General features: G+C 64.3%; 1 protein-coding gene across 1 annotated transcript; it reads left to right on the top strand.

Moving 5' to 3' along the window:
• The first annotated feature begins 4,367 nt into the window (after nt 1-4,367).
• TECPR1 (tectonin beta-propeller repeat containing 1) lies at nt 4,368-20,734 on the top strand. The gene is made up of 24 exons (XM_040990017.1): nt 4,368-4,599; nt 4,883-5,065; nt 5,284-5,406; nt 5,628-5,753; nt 6,989-7,163; nt 7,281-7,381; nt 7,813-7,914; nt 8,150-8,295; nt 9,324-9,802; nt 9,965-10,110; nt 10,474-10,629; nt 10,935-11,084; nt 11,175-11,332; nt 12,077-12,204; nt 12,473-12,575; nt 16,475-16,571; nt 16,643-16,722; nt 17,182-17,238; nt 18,425-18,605; nt 18,779-18,914; nt 19,022-19,114; nt 20,070-20,176; nt 20,293-20,412; nt 20,515-20,734. The coding sequence occupies exons 1-24, from the start codon at nt 4,375-4,377 to the stop codon at nt 20,626-20,628; spliced, it is 3,486 nt and encodes a 1,161-aa protein (XP_040845951.1). The 5' UTR covers nt 4,368-4,374; the 3' UTR covers nt 20,629-20,734.
• Nucleotides 20,735-21,358: the final 624 nt, after the last annotated feature.

The following is a 21,358-nucleotide window of genomic DNA, read 5'->3' as shown; positions in this document are numbered from 1 at the left end:
TATTTTTAAAGATTTTATTTGGGCCTGGCAAAGGAGCCTAGTGCCTGAAGTCCAGGATCCCATATGGGTGCCAGTTCAGGTCCCGGCAGCTCCACTTCCCATCCAGCTCCCTGCTTGTGGGCTGGGAAAGCAGTTGAGAACGGCCCAAAGCCTTGGGACCCTGCACCCGCGCGGGAGACCTGGAGGAAGCTCCTGGCTCCCGGCTTGGAATCAGCTCGGCTCTAGCTGTGTGGCCACTTGGGGAGTGAATCAGTGGACGGAAGATCTCTCCGTCTCTCCTCTCTGCATGTCTGCCTTTCCAACATTCCAGCGCATGCAAGGTGACGACTTTAGCCTCTAGGCCACTGTGCTGGGCCCCCCCTCTCTCTTTTAAATGTTTAAGAGGCAGAAACAGGTGTCATCCACTGCTTCACTTCCCAAAGTGCCCTACAATGGCGGACCAAGCCAGGAGCCAGGAGTTAAAATCCACATTTCCCATGTGAACAGCTAACGCTGGAGCCATCGCCCGTTGTCTCCCAGGTCTGCGTTAGCAGGAGCAGGAACACCCCATGGGACCCAAGCATTCTCTCCCACGTGGGACGCAGGCACCAGCGATGCAAGGCCACAAGCCTCACCCCCTTCGTCCTCCACCCCCAGCTGCCTCTTATCGCCCAGGTGAGACCAGCCAGCCCTCTCACCCGGTGAGTCACCAACCACCGGGCTGGTGATAACGGAGGACAGCGGGGCCTCCCGCCTCTGCGTGCGGCACCGGAGCCGGCGCACCCAGGGGTCCCCTCGGGGCCGGGCAGCCGGCGCACCCAGGCCCGCTCCGGCCGGGGCGTCCATCGTGGCCGCCCGCTGCTTCCTCCCCCGTCCAGCCCCGGCGGCCACGCGGGTCCCCGAGCTGACCCCGGAAGTGGGCGGGCGCCTGACCTCCCGGCGAGGCCCCCCGACCGAAGCTGGGCCTCTCGACAACCAATCGCGTGTCCCCGCGCGCCGCGTCACGGCCCGGCTGGCCACTGAGCGCCGGCCCCACGGCCGCTTCCGGCCCGCCCTCCCCTGCGGCCCGGGAGGGCCGGGCGCGCCGGACCCGCAGCCCCGCAGCCTCCGCCCCTCCGGGCCCGGTGAGTTCCCGCGCGCCCCCCGGGGAAGGGCCGGTCCCGCCGGGCGTCGGGGCGGCCAGCGCGGCCAGGGCCGCCAGGGAAGGATGGGCCGGGAGCGGGCGGCCGCCCCGCTGCTTGCCCTCATTCCCGATTTCGGAGGGAGAGCAGGGACCGGCAGGCGCGCTGTCGCCTGCACACCCAAGGGTGCTGACCACCCATGTGTGTGTGTGTGTGTGTGTGTGTCCAGGCTGCTGCCCACCGCGCCCCCCGACCCCAGAACTGTGTGTGTGTGACCGGCAGGTGCGCCGTTGCTTGCACACCCTAGGCTGCTGCTCACCCAACCGTGTGTGTGTGACCGGCAGGTGTGCTGTCACCTGCACATCTAAGGATGCTGCCCGCCTGCACCCCCCAACCCAGAAAGCCGTGTGTGTGTGTGTGTGTGTGTGTGTGTGTGTAGCCGGGCTCTAGATGACACCTGTCCCAGGATTCATGCACTCCAGTAACCAGGGGCCCGGCCAACCCTCTCCCGCGGGCAGATCAGCCTGTGGGATTAGCGCAGACAGATGGTCAGGGCCATGACGCTGGACCTATAGCTGGGGCAGTGGCTGTGCGGGGGCGGGGGTCCGTCTGTTGACCAACTTCCTGGCACCCCTGGGTCTCAAGCCAGGCTGACTTACAGCATCTCCTGTTTGCTAGGGCTGAGGGTGGCACCCGATCCTGCAATGACGCCCCATGCTCTCCTCCTTTGCCCCCATGCTCCGCTCCACTTTGCAGTGGTTTCTGCGCTCAGCCAACAGCCTCTGCTCTCTGGTAGCGTCTGCTTTTGAGGTCCCTTCTGGAATTACGCTTGCCCTCTGTCCCTGGGGACCCTTGTGGTCTGTGAATAAACCGATGCAAAAAAGGTGCGAGGGTGAGCTGGTCTCCCAGTGAGATGAGCACAGAGCCGGGCCACCTGGCTGATGTAGCGGTGCTTGGGGAGTCACAAGTGGCCTGCCTTCACCCTCGCAGTAGAGGTCCCCCGGGCCCTTTCCGCCACATCCGAGGGACTGCTAGCCTCATGATCGTGGTCAGCTGAGGCTATCTGAAGCCAAGAGCTTCCTCCGGGAGTTTCATGGGGGTGCAGGGTCCCAGGGCTTTGGGCAGTCCTCTGCTGCTTTCCCAGGCCACAAGCAGGGAGCTGGATAGGAAGTGGAGCAGCTGGGACCTGAACTGCCACCCATATGAGATCCTGGAGCTTGAGACGGAGGATTAGCCAGTTGAGCCACTGTGCCAGCCCCTGAGCCTGTACTGTTTTGACAGGAGCTTATCGACCCAAGCTCCACCCCATGCTCTGCCTGCAACCCCCAGCGTTCTTCCAAAGAAGACCCAGAAAGTTCCATCAGGGCTGTGAGGGTATTACTGCTGAGTCATTTTCCCGGAAAGGCAAAGTGTATTAATTATCAGGCAGTTTCTGTTCACTGAGCCCGACCTGCAGACTGGGTCTGCCTGAGCTGCTGGCTCAGACACTGTGTTGGGAGCAGTCTTTAAGATACCTTGCTTTCCCAGCCAGCAGTTCATGATGCTTTTAAAACATTCAGCCACCTTGGGGACAACACTCCGAGAACCCCCTGCCCCAGACACTCTGGATGTTTGTTTCTTCACATTTCTTTCCCTGACTGTGACCTCACTTCTTTCACTTCTGTTGGAGGTAGCTGCTGGGGATTCTCGTCCAGATTTTTATTTATTCTACTTGAGAGTCAGAGATGCAGTAAGAGAGGGAGGGATGGAGAGAGAGAGACAGTGAAGAGATCTTCTTTCTGTTGGTTCACTCCCCAAATGACCACAACCGCCACAGCTGGGCTAGCTCGAAGTCTGGAGCAGCTTCTTCCGAGTCTCCCACGCAGGTGCAGGGACCCACGCATGGGGGCCATCTTCCGCTGCTTTCCCAGGCTGCAAGCAGGGAGCTGTGTGGGGAATGGAGCAGCTGGGATGCCAGCACTTGTCCGCCACAGGCCCCTGTGAGGATTGTAAGAGCTGTGTGAGCCCCCACCGCGTGCAGGGCATGGCCAGCTGGAAGCGGCTTGCTCTCTTTTGCGCTGGGGCTGTCACCTGGACCCCTGGTCGTAACGCCCACACATCAGTCGCTGGATTCACACCCAGCTCCACTTCCTCCCCAGCTTCCCGCTTGCATGCGCCCAGGGAGACAGCCAGTGATGACTCAGGTTCTTGGGGTGGCCACCCACGGGGGAGACCCCGCACGCATCTGGGCTGCTGGCCCCAGCTTGGCTTCACCACGGCTATTGTGGGTATGTGAGGACTGAACCAACAGATGGAATCTCTCTCTGCCTTTCAAGTAAATATATATGTGTGTGTGTATACACACACAGAACTTTAAATATATGTAAATATACATATAAATAAAAAATATTTTTAAAATGAGAGCTCATTGGCAGTTTGTGGTAACAAGTGAAACTGGTCAAAAGCCGGGGTGCCACGGAGTTCCTGCGGGCGCTGACCACTTCTCAGAGCCTGCGGGGCGCTGACCGCTCTCAGAGCCTGCGGGCGCTGACCACTCTCAGAGCCTGCGGGGTGCTGACCACTCTCAGAGCCTGCGGGCGCTGACCGCTCTCAGAGCCTGCAGGCGCTGACCACTCTCAGAGCCTGCACAGGGCACTGCCCACTCTCAGAGCCTGCGTTTCAGAGGACAGGAAATCAAGACAGGGAGAGTTGACTCCCAGTGCCGCTCAAAAGGGTGGCTTGTACACAGCCATCGGCCTCAGGGATCCGGGCAGCTGTGGCCGCTCTTGGTCACCAGCAAGGTAAAAGGACCCCGTGGCCTGAGCAGACAGGAAAGCTGGGCAGCTGGAGGTGTTGGGCAACAGGTGCTGGCTTCAGATGCCCCCCCACGCAGGTGCTGTGAGCTCCCCCCACAGGGTTGCTCGAGGGGCACAGATGCCTTGCAGCCTCCCCTCCCATCTGCCCGGACCTAGCCACCCCCTCCTCAGCCCACGCGGTGTCTTCTTGCTGCCTGCTGGTGAGACACGCTCTGTTCCCAGACATGCAGTCTGGCCCGGCAAGCACTCCCACTTCCAGATCTGGGGCTCTGCCTGGGTGCTGTTGACAACCACCACCAAGCCTGCAGCGCCCACTGGCTCTGGGCATGGAGGAGCCAGATGGCTCAGCTCAAGCCTCCGGACAGGCTGCCTGCCTGGCCCTGGCCTGGGCGGTGAGCCCTGGCTGCCCAGGCCCCCTGCAGGAGGGCTGGGAGCCAGCCAGCTGAGCCTCGCACTCCCACCTGCAGCTCGCCGCCACCATGCCCGCCTCGCTGCTGTGGGCGGTAGACCTGTTCGGCAGGGTGCACACGCTGTCCACGGCCGGCCAGTACTGGGAGCCATGCAGGGACGTGCAGCTGGAATTCAAGCGGGTCAGCGCCACCTCACAGTGCTGCTGGGGGATCGCTTGCGACAACCAGGTCTATGTGTTTGTGTGCGCCAGCGACGTCCCCATCCGCCGCCGCGAGGAGGCCTACGAGAACCAGGTGGCCACATGTGTGCACGCGTGCTCCGGCTGCCACCCTGGGACCCCAGCCTCCCTGCCCATTCCCACCCTCGCTTCCTGCACAGCCAGGGAGTCTCTGGATGGAGTCCCCCAAGAAAATGTGTCTGGCCTTGGCCACACAAGGGAGGGGGCTCCAGGCAGTTTCCGGTAACCGAGGATGGAGGATGCACCCTTGGGGGCCCTGCCAGGTCCCCGTGGCTTGTGATGCAGCGAGATGGGGCGTCCCCAATGCCTGCCCCCTAAGGCCGCCCCTCTCCCCCCAGCGCTGGAACCCCATGGGCGGTTTCTGCGAGAAGCTCCTGCCCAGTGACCGCTGGCCGTGGAGTGACGTGAGTGGGCTGCAGCCCCGGCCGCTGGACGGGGTGGCGCTGCCCTCCCCGCACTGGGAGTGGGAGTCAGACTGGTACGTGGACGAGAATTTTGGCGGGGAACCCACCGAAAAGGGGGTAGGTGAACGTGGGACCCACCATGCCCCCCACTGTGCTGCCTTCCCCGGCACCCGCCCCCCACTCCCGCGTCTGACCTGTGCTGGCTGGGGTGGGCTGCGCCGTCACCCAGCACCCTGCTCCCCAGCCTCAGCCTTCTCTTCTGCCCCACCTTCCCCAGCCCCTCAGGTCCGTCCCCGTCCAAGGGCCCTTACGAAGCCCCTATCTTGACATTCCAGGGGTGGACCTATGCCATCGACTTCCCCGCCACTTACACGAGAGACAAGAAATGGAATTCATGCGTGCGGCGTCGCAAGTGGATCCGATACCGGCGGTACAAGTCCCGGGATGCCTGGGCCAAGGTCGCTGTGGCCAAGTGTGACTCGCAGTGGGGGCAGCTGTGCGGTCCTGGTGGGAGGACACGGGTGCTGGAGGGTCTCCCAGCAGCCACGGCCTGTCCCCTGCCCCACCTGCAACCGCCACTCGGGGACGGTGGCCCAGAGCCCATGCTGCCCCAGAAAGTTAGGCGCGGGCCAGGTGCCCATCAGACTAAGTGCCGCCCCTGTCTGTCCCCTTGTTTCAGATCCCCTCAAAGGACGACCCCAAGCAACTGCCTGACCCCTTCAACGATCTCTCTGTGGGCGGGTGGGAGATTACCGAGGAGCCCGTGGGCCGCCTGTCCGTGTGGGCTGTGTCCTTGCAGGGGAAGGTAAGGGCAGACACAGGCAGCAGCAGGCAGGGACAGGAGGAGCCAGGCTGCCGCTCATCGCCTGGACTTCACACAGTCCCCCTCCTTTGGCTCCTGTCCAGTGGTCCTGGGGTTCATGGCTCGGATCCCCAGGACCTGCACCTGGACCTGCCTGTCCTCTTTCCAGCCCCCGGGATGCCAGCAGGTACCCGTCCTGGGCTCCCTACCAATCCCCTGTGGCTGGGCAGGCAGAGACATGGATGGTTGGTGGTGGGTGGGGTGCCAGGTGAATGGATGGATGTGTGGGTGGAGGAGTTGGTGGTGGCTGGGGTGATATAAGGGCAGAGTGGATGGGTTGATATATGGGTGGGTGTTGGATGGGATGCTGTGTGCGTGGAAGGGTGAGTGGGGCTGAAACCGGTGTTCACTGTGTGAGTGTGTAGAAAGAGGGGACCCTTTCCTGGGGGTGCGTGTGAACAGAGGGCTAAAGGCAGCACAGGTGGACTTCATGCTGACAGACCTATGCGTGCAGCGACTGCTCCGTGTCTGACCACGCGCCTGCGGCCGCCCGTGTGCTGCTTAGGGCAGACTGTGGTGAAGCCCTTGCACTGGTTAACTGCCACTGCTTCCTCTGAGCTGTATCCAAGGGAGGAGGGGCAGGAGCAGGCAGGGACAGAGGGAGGCACCCCCCCAGGGAGCCTGAGCACCGGGTGCTGCAGGGCAGTTCTTGACCCACAACCCCATACCACCTGTGGGCAGGGGAGTGCCTTCCCAGCTCTGGTCCCCTCCAACCAGAGGACTGGTGACCAGGCAGCCTCCTCCAGTTGGATGAGCCACACAGCTTCACCAACAGGGTAGTGGTGGTCGGGGGGCGGGAGGGGGGCGCCCTCAATCTGAACTGTCCAGGCTAAGGAGCAAAGCGGGGAAGCCTGGGGCTTCCCCTGGAGACCACAACCTGAGGGCACATGGCCACTAGAGGGCGCCAGAGGCCCACACTGGCTGGGAGCAGCCCAGAGCCTGTGATTGGAGAGCTGTTTGGGGGTCTCGTGAATGGGGTAGATCCATCCCAGGACCGCCTAGCTGCAGGGTTTGCATTATCTTTCATTGGGGGTTTGGGGGGAGTGGGCTAACCAGCAGCACAGGAGGCTGAGGAGGAGGCCCTGGATGGTGTTATGGGGTACACTGACCCAGAGACCCCAGGCTCACCTATGCCCCAGCTGAACACACTAATGCCACGCCTTGCTCTCACCTCCCAGGTGTGGTACAGAGAGGACGTCAACCATGCCAACCCTGAGGGCTCCGAATGGACCCTGGTGGACACGCCGGGGGAGGTGGCCCAGATCAGCTGTGGGCCCCATGACCTCCTGTGGGCCACCCTGTGGGAGGGGCCAGCCCTGGTCCGAGAAGGCATCAGTAGGAACAACCCCAAAGGTGGGCCTCCCACCACCCCCATCCAGTACCAGCCCAGGGAGGGGGCATGTGCGCTCCAGCGCTGGGGGCGGGGGCTGCTAACAGAGGCTGCCGGGGGGCTTCTCTGGGGGCTCCTAGGGAGTTCCTGGACCACCATCGAGCCCCCCGGGCCTGACAGCGGGATCCTGCATGTCTCTGTGGGCGTCAGCGTGGTCTGGGCAGTCACCAAGGACCAGAAGGTAAGACCCAGGGAGGAGAGGAACACCCAAGGGCGGCTTCCTGCCCTCACCCCCAACCCCCAGGCAGCCGTGCACTTTGCTGCTGGGGTTGTGGGCAGCGTCCAGGACGCCCAGCTGTGCAGCTGCAACACCTCCCCTCACCCCACACCCACCTCCTTGTATGCACCCTGAACCCACATATCCTCATCCAGCCACTGGAGGCTCCTCCATAGGACCTCAGGCTCCCCCAGTACATTATCAAAGTCACGTCCAGGGGCACACGCAGGTCCCCCCTGGAAACACGGACCCTTCCCACCCATCGGCCACTCTGGGGATCTCCACCTCAGAGCTCAGGGGGAGACGAGGCGTGGGCCATGGGCCCTCGTTCATTCTTCCCAGATCCCTAAAAACAAACCATAGCACCGCCCCTCTCTCGGTGTCCCCTGCCCCAGGTCTGGTTCCGAAGAGGTGTCAACTCCCACAACCCGTGCGGTACCAGCTGGATCGAGATGGTCGGCGAGATGACCATGGTCAACGTGGGGCTCAATGACCAGGTGCGCCTGTGCACTTCTGGGGCTCAAGCTGCCTCGTGGCTGCCAGCACGACTCACCCCCCTCTGCCCGCCTGGTGCCAGGCAGGCCCCAAGGAGCACTGAGACAAGGGCAGCCCTCACTGCCCAGCTCAGCGTCTGCCAGGCCACCCAGCGAGGGACTGGGGAGCTGGGGCTGGACCCCTGGTTCCGACCTGAACTCTAGTCCCCTCCCAACAGAAGGTCCCCCTCTGCCACAGGTCTGGGGCATCAGCTGTGAGGACCGGGCCATGCACTTCCGCCAGGGCGTCACCCCCAGCGAGCTCAGTGGCAAGACATGGAAGGCCATTGTTGCCAGCCGCGAGTGTGACCGGTCCTACTCGGGCAGCTCATCCAGCCTGCTCAGGTGAGGGGGGGCCAGCAGAGCAGGCTCGGGGCGCTGGGCCTGTCCACGGCAGGGGAAACAGGCCTCCTCCCACCCCAGTGCCACCTGTGTGCGAGAGCCCACGGGTCCCTCAGCTCCTACGTGACCATGACTACCCAGAGCTGTCAGCATGGGAGGGGCTGCAGGGCCAGGACAGGGTTCCCTGCTGAGGGGAGCTGGCCATTTGGTTCTGAAGCCTCAAGGTCAAGGGAGAAGGCTGCCATGGGGGGATTTGCTCACCCCTAGGCCTCTCCCATCTGAAGGGAGGCAGGCCCGGCAGCAGGCACTCGCACATAGTAGGTGTCTCAAGGAGCAAGGCCCCACCTGTTTCCCGCCGAGATCTGGCATCTCTCACAGGGTCCCAGGTGGAGCTGCTGTGGTAGCCTGGGGACCAGGCTTGGGAGGCCCCCCAGAGGCCATCTCTGCTGCCCACGAGTGGTGACTGTTGGTTCCGCCAGGCGGGCACTCACCCACCTGAGCTCCGGGTTCCCGACCCCAGCTAGCAGCTCAGGGCTGGACTCCCGCAGCTGCTGGTACCAGGGACTTGCCCATGACCTACCAGCAGCACCACGGACGCAAGCCAGAAAGGGCAGCGTGGGGTCAACCAAGGGCTGACCCTCTCAGGAGACACCAGACCACCCGGAGTGGAGAGGAGCCTCTCAATCCACGGGTGCGCTGAGGGTCCAGGACCGAGTCTGAAAATTCGGTTTAGCACTGCACAACGTGGCCCCACGTGGTCAGTTACTACGACCCCCACACAGCCCAGGGTGGCTGGAACTTACAAAACACCTGCAAGGCTCCTGAGGCCAGGGCCTCAACCACGGCCACCGTGAACAGGTGTGGCAGCTGCGCAGCCTCCAGGCCTCAGGAGGGCCAGCTCCACATCCACACCCCGAAGAGCCCAAGCCAGGCGTCCACCCAGGCCACCGTACGTGGTGACACGGTAGTTCCAGTGCCCGTCCAGCTCCCCCCACACCAGGGGCGTGACAGCCACCTTGTTCCGTCCCCAGTGCCGGCTGCTTCTTCGGCGACGAGGTGAGGGGTGGCAGCGGCGAGTCTGCACCCAGTGACAGCGATGCCTCCTCAGAGATCGACAGGCCCAGGCCCGAGCACCCTCTCCCCGTGGAACCCTGGGACACCTCCAGTGGCGGCAGGGGCAGCACGGGCACGGGCTCGGGGCCCGGTGGGATGGCAGACGGTGCTGTGCACGATGCCCTCCAGGCCCCAGGCAGCGGGGAGGACGGGCCGGACAGGCAGCCTGGCCCGGCGGAGCTGCCCTGGACCAACATCGACCTGAAGGAGTCCCCCGCGGGGCCCAGCGGCCCGGCTGCCGGCCTCCCACAGGCCGGTGGCCTCTCGTCCCTAGGGCTGCTGGGCGGCCTGGAGGAGCCTGGCGGTGCGGCCGACCACCCACTGTGGGCCTGGGTGTCCGGGGGTGGCTGCACAGTGGAGGCGGGCTCCGTGCTCAAGTGGTTCTCTGCACAGTCGGGTAAGAGGCCTTGGGCTCGGGACACTGTAGAGAAGGGTGAGGCCCAGGGCCCAAAGCCAGGGGTGGGCAGAGACCCAGGAAACAGGGCTGACTTAGGGCGTGTGGGCAGGGAGGGAGAAGCCAGCCAGCGAGTCCCGGCCCTGAGGCTTTGGCTGCCCGCAGGCCTGTCACCCTCGGTGCAGACACTGTCCCTGTCCATCACGTCGGCACAGACGGCCGCCTGGAGGAAGCAGATCTTCCAGCAGCTCACCGAGAGGACCAAGCGGGAGCTGGAGAACTTCCGGCACTATGAACAGGCCGTGGAGCAGGTGTGTGCCCTCGTGGGGCCGTGGGGGTCCCTGTGTCTGGGCTGCAGTGCACAGAGGATGGGGGAAAATGCCCATTGCCCACCCACCGCACGGAACTACATCTTAATGCCTTCCTATAGAAGGTGTGACACCAGTGTGTTGGCAGGGGGAGTCTCCAAAGAGGCCTGGGTGCCGGCAAGGTCCCGGGGACCACTAGGCAGACTCCCAGAAGCCCCCCATGTCTCTTCCTCCGCACCCCTGCAGCTGTCTGGGAGGAGGTGGGAGATGCTTAACAGACCCCCAGATGGGGGGGGCCTCCCAGTTGTGGGAGGTGGGGCGTACCGGGGCTGGGGTCTGAGCACAGTGGGCACCCATGTGCCACAGTCGGTGTGGGTGAAGACGGGCACGCTGCAATGGTGGTGCGACTGGAAGCCCCACAAGTGGGTGGACGTGCGTGTGGCACTGGAGCAGTTCACGGGGCACGACGGGGCCCGGGACAGCATCCTCTTCATCTACTACATGATGCACGAGGAGAAGAAGGTGCCAGCATGACGGGGAAGGCACTGCCCAGGGGGAGGGCAGCGGAAGCAGGGCCAGCCCAGTACCAGCATCTCTGTCTCTCGGTCCCCACCAGTGCTGGGCACATGGGAGCCTGGCCTCGAGCCATGGCCTCTGCCCAGCGGCCACTCTCAGAGCTGGCTTCTCTGAAGGATGTCGGGCTCGGGCAGATGGCAGGGACCAGGCAGGCAGCACTGGCCTCGCTGGTCCCCCAGGGAGGGGGCTCACAGTGGCCCGGGCGCTGGGTGCCAATCCCACCCTCACACACACACCCACACCCTGCACAGTACCTGCACGTGTTCCTCAATGAGGTGACAGTGCTGGTGCCAGTACTCAACGAGGCCAAGCACTCCTTCGCCCTGTACACCCCCGAGAGGACACGGCAGAGGTGGCCCGTGCGCCTGGCAGCCGCCACCGAGCAGGACATGAACGACTGGGTGAGCAGGCGCCCAGGGTGGGGGTCCAGGGACCACCTGGCCTTGGCTCACCCAGCAGTAACTGGCCCACCCTGTGCCCACGGCCACCAGCTCGCCCTGCTCAGCTTGTCCTGCTGCGAGAGCCGCAAGGTCCACGGCCGCCCGTCCCCGCAGGCCATCTGGTCTGTCACCTGCAAAGGGGACATCTTCGTGAGTGAGCCCAGCCCAGACCTGGAGGCTGCCGAGCGCCCTCTGCCCTGCGACCAGATGTGAGTGCGGGTGTGCCGGGCAGGGCCTGGGCAGGGACCTGACCTCCCACCTGGCCCCAGGAGTACCCAGAGCTTGCCCAGGACCTGGCTGCTCGCTGACCAACTAACTCCTTCCCAGGTCTGCAGGAGGCTGGGCTTGGGGCGGGCAACACTCCTTCCTGAAGCCCGGGGCCAGCACGGGGCTCCTGGCAGAGCCGCTGCCCCGAGGAGTCCTGGAGGCAGAGAGCAGACAGGGTGCTGAGGGGGAGCCCAGGCCTTGGGACCTGCTGGGTACAGGTCATGGTGACCAGGAGGGCAGGAACAGGCCGAGTTGAGGAAGATGGAACCACCGTGGTGGGTGGTTAGGGGCACTTAAAGCCACAGAAGGACTGGGGTCATACAAGGAAGTGGTGTGAGTCCCCAGGGGGAAGCTGGACAGGGGACACCAGGGCTGAGGCTGTTGGGAGGCCACGGGTGTGTCTGACACCCCCTGGTGTCAGGGCGAGCCCGTGCCCCAGCAGGCCAGCCAGGCTTCCACCCTGTGCCTGCTGCCCGTGCAGGGGATGAATCAGCCATGACGCAAGATCCTGGTGCTCTGTCACTGGCTGGCCAGGGTGCAGAGTGCCGGCACCCAGCAACTCCTGGCCCTGTCCTGCCTCCGTCCACGCCAGAGGGAGTACCACACCAGGGTCCCAGCGATGTGTCCAATGCCACGGCGCTGGGAGGGACCGAGGCCGGACAGCAATCCCCTCTCGCCCTGCACAGGTTCTGGCGGCAGATGGGTGGCCACCTGCGGCTGGTGGAGGCCAACAGCCAGGGTGTCGTGTGGGGCATCGGCTACGACCACACAGCCTGGGTGTACACGGGTGGCTACGGTGGCGGCTGCTTCCAAGGTAGGGCCCGGGCATCCCCTCGCCTGACCTCCACCTCACAACACAAGAGGTGCTGGGCCCCCCAAGTCGTCTGAGGCTACACTGTTAGCGGGGCACGGCCAGTGGCGGCATGGGGCAGCACTGTACCCCGGACGATTCACGGCCAGAGGAGGGAAGCCCAAGCCAGCCAGGCCCCGCTGGCCGCCCTCGGGGCCACACAGGGGCGCCTGGCCCACCCCCAAGCACACGCAGGCCCAGGGGCCTCCTCACCGCTCTGCCCCCCGCCCAGGCCTGGCCAGCAGCACCAGTAACATCTACACACAGTCTGACGTGAAGAGCGTTTGCATCTATGAGAACCAGCGCTGGAACCCCGTCACGGGCTACACCAGCAGGTGAGGGAGCACAGCCCGGACCACAGCAGGTGGCCATGTGGGCCGGAGGGCGGTACTGGACCGTTCCGCTCACTAAGAGGTGGCGCTCACGCAGCGCACAACCACTGGCTCCTAGCACAAGTCACACACCAGGGCGACTGCGGTGAGGTCAGGAGTGCAATACAGCCAAGCCTCCCGCCCCTCTGCCCCTCTGCCCCTCCTGCCCCTCTGCCCCTCTGCCCCTCCTGCCCCTCTGCCCCTCTGCCCCTCTGTCCCTCTGTCCCTCTGAGCCTCTGCCCCTCCCGCCCCTCTGCCCCTCTGCCCCTCCTGCCCCTCTGCCCCTCTGAGCCTCTGCCCCTCCCGCTCCTCTGCCCCTCTGCCCCTCTGCCCCTCTGCCCCTCTGCCCCTCTGCCCCTCCCGCTCCTCTGCCCCTCCTGCCCCTCTGCCCCTCCTGCCCCTCCGCCCCTCCTGCCCCTCCGCCCCTCCTGCCCCTCTGCCCCTCTGAGCCTCTGCCCCTCTGCCCCTCTGAGCCTCTGCCCCTCTGAGCCTCTGCCCCTCCTGCCCCTCTGCCCCTCTGCCCCTCCTGCCCCTCTGCCCCTCCGCCCCTCTGCCCCTCTGAGCCTCTGCCCCTCCGCCCCTCCTGCCCCTCCGCCCCTCCTGCCCCTCCTGCCCCTCTGAGCCTCTGCCCCTCTGCCCCTCCTGCCCCTCTGCCCCTCCTGCCCCTCCGCCCCTCCTGCCCCTCTGCCCCTCCTGCCCCTCTGAGCCTCTGCCCCTCTGCCCCTCCTGCCCCTCCTGCCCCTCTGCCCCTCCTGCCCCTCTGCCCCTCTGAGCCCCTCTGAGCCCCTCTGAGCCCCTCTGCCCCTCTGCCCCTCCTGCCCCTCTGCCCCTCCTGCCCCTTTGAGCCCCTCCTGCCCCTCTGCCCCTCTGCCCCTCTGCCCCTCTGCCCCCCTGCCCCCTCTGAGCCCCTCTGCCCCTCTGCCCCTCCTGCCCCTCCTGCCCCTCTGCCCCTCTGCCCCTCTGCCCCTCTGCCCCTCCTGCCCCTCTGCCCCTCCTGCCCCTCTGCCCCTCTGGCCCTCCTGCCCCTCCTGCTACAGTGGAGGCAGCGAGCTCATCCCCTTCATTGGCTTGCTTTTCCACCCCGAGGGGTGGGCCGTCATGATTTGACTGTCAGCTAGCAAGCAAGCTTCCAACCCCTGGTTCACTCCCGAACGCCCTGAGTGGCCAGGGCTGGGCAGGTTTGGCACCAGGAGCTCTGAGCTCCATCCGGGTTGTTCCAGGTGGCAGCAAGCCAAGTGCTTGGGCCATCACTGCTGCAGGAAACTGGAATTGGGAACCAGAACCTGGACCTGAACCCAAACCCAGACCCCCAGATGTGGGACACAGGGGCTGTTAACCGTGACGCCACAACACCCAGCCTGCCTTTCCACCACGCAAGGCCCTGTATAGGCCTCCCTGATGGTGCAGGATTGCAGGATTGCAACTGCCATGGGAAGGGGCAGGCAGTACCCACCTTGGGCCTGGGGAGAGAGGATCTCCTTGCTGCCAGGAGCCAGCCAGTTTTACATACAGAAAAGGGCTCTTTTTGGAGGTTCAAGTCCATGGTGTGGCAGCCGCCACCCAGCTTGCCTCAGGTGGCAGCAGCACTATGAGCGTGCCCTTGAAGCCATGGGATCCAGTCCCGGGAGCCAGCCCAGGATCATCACTCCCAGAGGGCCCCACCGCCACCCCGCTCTGGCCACCTTCAGCTTCAGGGTCTGGGGTTTCAACAGGCGTGTCATAGCCAGGCTGTGGCCAGCGGAGACTCCACGTGGAAGCTCCACGTGGCTTCTCACACATCACAGAAAGTCATCAGCTGTCTTTTCATCTTCCCGCCCCTTCAGGCCAGGCAGACCACCCACGGGGCCCATGGTGCGCAGGTTCCGGCCCGTGGGCTGCCTTGCGCCTGTTCACGTGGTTGCCTGATACCAGAGCGCTGGGTGCACAGCACCGAGTTGCAAGGGCTTGTATCTGGATGTGCCTTTGTCACCTCCCACCGTTCCATCTGTGAGAACATGAGGTCGGCGGGACCCAGGGCTACACCTCTGTCCCCAGCCATCACTACTGTCTGTCGCTTGGACACCAGTTCTACATGTCCACTGCCAGGAGGCTCCTGAAGGGCCGTGCTAGGCAGGGCCTCCCAGACCACAGCGGGGCCCTCCTCCCAGGGTCATACTGGGTCACTCATCTTGCCTGGAACTCTGCCCTGGATAAGCTTCTCACTGTCCCTGTCCCTTCTGGACAACCCCCTGGCATCTGTCCCCTTGGGAGGCGTCTGGAAGCCAGCACCTGCGGCCTTGCCAAGGTGTCAGCTTTTGCTGCTGGGCTTCTCGGCGACTCCGCACAGTCAGGCCAGGCTGCACGCTGCCACCTCTGTGTGCTATCAGATGTCCCTGCCCAGGCTGGCTCCTGCCACTGACCTCCTGTCCCTGCCAGGCCATCCCTGAGCCATTACGGCCTGCATGGTCCCTGTCCCCATGCAGGAATTTCAGGGATTTCCAGGAATTTCCCCCAGCTTCTCAGCCAGGTCTTTCTGTTCTCGAAACTACTTGTAGTTGCGCTCTAGCCACAGTCCGGCACACGCGCCACGGCCCTTGCTGGGGGGTGGCCTCGGCCTGCAGGTGGCTCCCTGGGGACTGTGGCAGGAACCACGCCATCTAGCTGCCTTCTCCCCGGGGGGAGCTTTCAGGGAGATAGTGTGTTAACAGTATGTTGCAGTGTTCTGCATAGGGTCCAAATACTTTGTATTAGAAGGTGTTTCATATTTTCTGTTATAAGTGGCACATTCAACATCTTACATTTCTTTTTTCTTTCTTTTTTTTTTTTTTTGTAAACAAGACTATGCAAGGGTCACCTTTAGGCTCTCATGGACAAAGAGAACTTAAACATTCACTTCATTTTGGTGCAAGCAGATTTGGCAGCCATGCATACTTTTCTGATAATATGCACTTTTTGCTTCTTGAACTTGGAGAAGAAACCTCCAGGCATGGACTCCAAAACACCCCGCCCTTCCATCTCCCTTCCCTTGAACTTGGTGAAAGTTACCCTGACGCGAAGCACTGAAATTCATTTCCTCCCCTGCCTTTTCCAAACTGACAACATAAACACTGAAAAGCCTCGCCAGCCAAGGGTGGGGCGCAGTGGGTGTTCCGGGGTGCCCCTGCCCGTAGGCCCGGCCCGCTCGGCCTCACGGGTCCCGACTGACGGTGAGCTATGGCTGTCAGAAGCAGCACTGGCAGGGTCTCTGAGTGTGTAAATATTTGTGTCTCTCTGTTTATCTCAGTCTCGCACAGGGCTGGTTCCTCTCCAAGGGAGCATGAACACACGCACCGCATCTCCCCAGGGGCCGGTCCCTCCCCACCTCCACTCGCATAATCCCAAACCCGCCCACGCCGGCATCTCCCCCACGCCTGGAAGCACTGGGCAAGGTGGCATTCCTGGGCTTATAGCTCTGGGCTCTAGGACCTCAGCCCTAACCCGGCCCCCGCCACTCCCGGCTACAGCAGTGTGCTGTTGCCCCACCACCGCACACCATCGGGGCGCGGCACAGGTTGGGCAGGGGTCCGTCTCGGGCCTCTGTGGCTGTCAAGCCCAGGGTCCTACACCATCAGTGTCTACATCTGCCCCTTGACAAGGATGCCCACCCATTGGCTCAGCGCCCACCATGGTCAGTTCCACCTCATTCCACTTCCAGAGAGGGTCCCACGGACCCTGCAGGCTGGGGCTCAGGACGCCCACATCCTGGGAACCCATGACAGGAGGCTGCCAGGCTGGGTTGCAGCTGCTGGCGGACACGGGGGGTGGGGGAGCAGCGAGCACACGTGGAGACCACTGGCTCCTGTTCCCAGTCCTCCACAATCACCCCTGCCCACTCTCCTGCCCAGGGGTCTGCCCACCGACCGCTACATGTGGAGTGATGCCACTGGGCTGCACGAATGCACCAAGGCCACCACCAAGCCCCCGTCCCCGCACTGGACCTGGGTGAGTCCCCAGCCCCGTCCTCCCTGGCCCACCTCTGCCGGCCTCGGCCCTCACAGCCCCCTCCTCCCCAGGTCTCGGACTGGTCCGTGGACTTCAGCGTCCCAGGTGGCACTGACCAAGAGGGGTGGCAGTATGCCAGCGACTTCCCTGCGTGAGTCTCGCTCTCTGCCCTGGCCCTTCACCCCTGCCAAGCCAGGAGGGCTGGAGGGTCGGGGGCAGGACCCTGTGGGGGGCGGCTGGTGCCTGCCCTAAGTGTGGGAGGTTGTCCAGGGTGAAAGCGCGGCGCCAACTCCCAGGGCCAGGTGCTAGGCAGGTGGTGACCGGTGCCGTGGGCAGCAGTGTCGCGGCCACGTCCTGTGAGATGTCACATACAGGCCCGGGACCAGCATCCAGGTCCTCTCTGTCCACACCCCCAGCCCTCAAAGTAAGCAGTTCTACAGGACTCCAGCGAGGCCCCCTTACTGCTCCCTGACCCCCACGGAGGCCCCAGCCCAGGCCGGTCACCGGGGGAGGCGAGGCTGCGCACCCTGCTGGTCTCACCTCCAGCTGCCAGTTCCCACAAACCTCCCCAGGCGGTCAGGCACATTCTCTCCTCCTCTTCCTCTTGCAGCTCCTACCACGGATATAAAACAATGAAGGACTTTGTCAGGAGAAGGTGCTGGGCCAGGTGAGCCGGCCGTGGGGAGGGGGTTCACGGTGTGGGGGAGGGGAGCTGGCCTCTGACCCCAGTTCCACTGGAAGGCGGGGGAAGGGAGCGGTGGGGTGGGGGTGGGGAGCGGTCAGAGCAAATGTCAGCCCAGGAAATGCCCGCAGGCTGCCCGCCTGCCCGCTCGCTGGGCATTCGGCAGGGTTTGTTTTCAAGAACAAATAAGAGAAATGTCACTGGCTCGGTCCCCTTGGGAAGCAGGTCCAAGGCCCAGCGGGGGGCTGGGCACGCGGAGGAGGCTGCCCTCTGCACACATGGGCAGGGCCTGGCGCGTGTGCACACACACACACACACCACACACACACACCACACACACCACACACCACACACACCACACACACCACACACACCACACACACACACACCACACACAGCACACACACCACACACACCACACACACACACCACACACACCGCACACCACACACACACACATACACACACCACACACACACACACCACACACACACACACCCCCCCCACACACACCACACACACCACACACACACACACTCACACCACACACACACACACACACCACACACACACACAGCACACACACCACACACACACACATACCACACACACACACCACACACCACACACACCACACACACACACACCACACACAGCACACACAGCACACACACCACACACACACACCACACACACCGCACACCACACACACACACACACACATACACACACCACACACACACACACCACACACACCACACACACACACACCACACACACACCACACACACCACACACACCACACACTACACACACACACACCACACACACACACACACCACACACACACACACCACACACACACACACACACCACACACACCACACACACCACACACACACCACACACACCACACACACACACGCCACACACACACACCACACACACACGCCACGCACACACCACGCACACACCACACACACCACACACGCACCACACACACACACCACACACACCCCACACACACCCCACACACACCCCCCACACACACACCACACACACACACGCCACACACACACCACACACACCACACACACACACCACACACACACACACACGCCTCCAGGTGACTCCCCGGGTCACCCTCAGGGCTGTGCTTCTTCCTAAGCAGGAAGTGCAAGCTGGTGACAAGTGGACCCTGGCTGGAGGTGGCCCCCATCGCCCTGGGGGACGTGTCCATCATCCCCGGGAGCCCACCGGCCGCCCAGCGCAGCCACAGCATCGCGCTCTGGGCAGTCAGCGACAAGGGTGACGTGCTGTGCCGTCTCGGCGTGTCCGAGCTCAACCCTGCGGTGAGCAACCCCTCCCCCAGCTCCACCCATCCCCAGCCCTCAGGGCTGCAGGCAAGGCTGGGTCCATGCAGCCTGTGCCCCCTGCCACCGCCCAGCAGGGTCATCGCACCCATAGGTCCTAGGCCCCCACTGTCCCAGCCACCCACAGCACCCTCCTCCTTGCCTCTGCACAGGGCTCCTCCTGGCTGCATGTGGGCACCGACCAGCCCTTCACCTCCATCTCCATTGGGGCCTGCTACCAGGTGTGGGCTGTGGCCAGAGACGGTTCTGCCTTCTACCGGGGCTCTGTGTCCCCCGCAAAGCCGGCAGGTGAGTGCGGTGCCCGCAGAGGCCGGCAGCAGTGTGGCCGCATCCCCCCCGGCCCTACGTGCTCCTGTTTCTGTGGGAAACCTCACTTAATCACTTCTCCACGGCAGGTGACTGCTGGTACCACATCCCGCCCCCCTCGAAGCAGAGGCTGGCACAGGTGTCCGTGGGGCAGACGTCGGTGTATGCCCTGGATGAGAATGGCAAGTTGGCTCCGTGCTGCTTCCCCATGGGTAGAGGGCAGGGTGCCTCTGGGCTCTCCAAGGGGTCGGAGGGCAAGTCACACGAGCTGGGGCCCCCAAAGCGTGTGAGCCCGTCCGTGCTTGCCCCGGCCTGGCCGTGGAGCACCAGCAAGCCCAGCCCATGTCAGTACCGATGGAGGCAGGACCTGGGAGCTGTGGCCAGGCCTGGCCCTCAGGAGCTGGGCGTGGAGCAGCACTGCCCCAGGCCCCGGTGGCATCTCTTCGCCAAGTTAGCCAGACGCCTGTGTTGCCCTGGGCAGGGTCCTGGACGGCCCCCCTGCAGCCCTGCTGCCACAGGGGCAGTGATGCGTGGGCAGACGGCAGCATCCAGACCTGCGTCAAGGAAACTCTTCCCAACCCAGTCCTCTGCTTTGTGTCAAGTCAGCTTTGTGCTCAGTCTGTGCCTTGGAGCAGGACGGGGGTGCAGCCTGCCCAGCACAATGGAGTGATTATGAGGCCCTGGAAAGCCCAGGACCAGGAAAGGGCTGAAGTGGCTGCAGGCCAGAGAGGGCCAGGGGTGTGGAGAAGCCTGGGGGGGTGTGGAGAAGCCAAGGTGTGGAGAGCCTGGTGTGGGGTGGGGGGATGTGGAGAAGCCAAGAGGATGGAGAAGCCCCGGGTGGGGGGAAGATAAAAGAGGGGTTGTGTGTGGAGAAGCCTGGGGGTGTTGAGGATCCCAGGGGTAGTGGAGAAGCCTAGAGGGGTGGAGGAGCCCACGGGTGGAGAAGGGGGTTGTGAAGAAGCCCAGGGGATGGAGAGCCTCAGGGAGTGTGGAGAAACCCAGGGGGTGGAGAAGCGGTGGGGAGGGTGGAGAAGCCAGGAGCATGGGAAAGCAGGTGTGCCTCAGGCCAGGCCTCCCCCTGCCTCCCCGAGCCCGCCGGCTCCCTAGCCTCCACTCTGACCCCACTTCTCTCCCCAGGGAACCTGTGGTACCGTGTGGGGATTACGCCCAGCTACCCGCAGGGCTCCAGCTGGGAGCACGTCTCCAACAACGTGCGCAGAGTGTCCGTGGGACCCCTGGACCAGGTCTGGCGCGGGAGGTTTCAGTCCCGGGGTGCTAGGGGCTCCTCCTCTGAGCTCCCCACTGCCCGCCCAGTTCCCACCCGCTGCAGTGCCCCGGCTTCAGCCGGTCCATGTTCCAGGTCTGGGTCATCGCAGACAAGGTTCAGGGCAGCCACAGCCTGAGCCGCGGGACCGTGTGCCACCGCACGGGCGTCCAGCCCCACGCGCCCAAGGGCCAGGGCTGGGACTACGGCATCGGGGTAAGCGGGCAGCACGGGTGGCAGCCCAGGGAGGGAGGGTGCCCAAGCCACAGCACCACCCGGCCCCCATGACCTGACTCTCCTCATGTCCACCCCACCCAGGGAGGCTGGGACCACATCTCTGTCCGGGCCAACGCCACCAGGGCGGCCCGGGGCGCGTGCCGAGAGCCGGAGCCCAGGGCCACGCTGGAAGCCCCGGGCCCCGTGTGCTGCTGAAGCCGACCCCGCTCACCTGGAAGGCTGGCCTGCGTGGGAGTGTGCCCCGTGGTGGCGGTCGCCCAGGCAGGAGGGTCGTGGCCGCTTCGGAGACCCCGCGCCACGTGAAGCTGCGCGCGCAAGCACGCGTCCGCCTGTGTCCTGCACGTTCTGGGCGGGACTGGGGCCCTGGACCAAGCCTCTTCTGCCTCTGCGCGTGGGCATCCGGGCCTGGGAGCCGCAGGAGCACCAGCTGGGGCTGCCGCGCGTGGGGCCCGGAGCCCCTTCCCCCAGGCGCGGGGCTGGCCGGAGGTGGAGGGGGGCGTCGTCCGTGTGTGTGCCGTCGTGCAGTGGGGCGGGAGTGGGAGGACGAGCTGCACCCAAGGACCCGCAGAGGCTTGGGCTAGCAGCAGCCTGGCGGACGCAGCACTCCGAGCCCCTCTGGGCAGGCGCACAGGACAGCGCGGAGGGCACCTGCTGGCCTTGTGGGACAGCGGTGCCCGGCCCCGGGCGAGAAGACGAGCTGCCCAGGTCGCTGGTAGAGTTTGTCGGCTGCGGTTTCCCAGGGTGCCCACTGGCTTTCTGCAGGTACGCCCTGGGTCCGGGCCGTTTGGCCGTCTGAAGCACAGCGGCCAGCTCTGTGCTGACCTAGCCTGCGTTTTGCTGTGCGGTGTAGGTCAGACTAGGAGGAAAGAGGGCGTCAGAGGCACCCTGGGCAGTGGCTGGAGGTGACCACGTGTGGCAGGTGCCC

This window comes from Ochotona curzoniae, unplaced genomic scaffold (genome assembly GCF_017591425.1).
Source record: "Ochotona curzoniae isolate NIBS_2020 unplaced genomic scaffold, NIBS_Ocur_1.0 contig_54, whole genome shotgun sequence".
NCBI lineage: Eukaryota > Metazoa > Chordata > Mammalia > Lagomorpha > Ochotonidae > Ochotona > Ochotona curzoniae.
Note: the sequence above shows the minus strand (reverse complement) of the source record. Positions and strands in the feature narration are given on the sequence as shown.

What these genes read in the sequence shown, in the direction of transcription:
- TECPR1 (XM_040990017.1), top strand. Translation starts at nt 4,375, where the DNA reads ATGCCCGCCTCGCTGCTGTGGGCGGTAGACCTGTTCGGCAGGGTGCAC. An exon ending in CCTCTGCCCTGCGACCAGAT is followed by an intron (nt 11,333 to 12,076) that starts GTGAGTGCGGGT and finishes CGCCCTGCACAG; the next exon opens with GTTCTGGCGGCAGATGGGTG. An exon ending in GTCACGGGCTACACCAGCAG is followed by an intron (nt 12,576 to 16,474) that starts GTGAGGGAGCAC and finishes TCTCCTGCCCAG; the next exon opens with GGGTCTGCCCACCGACCGCT.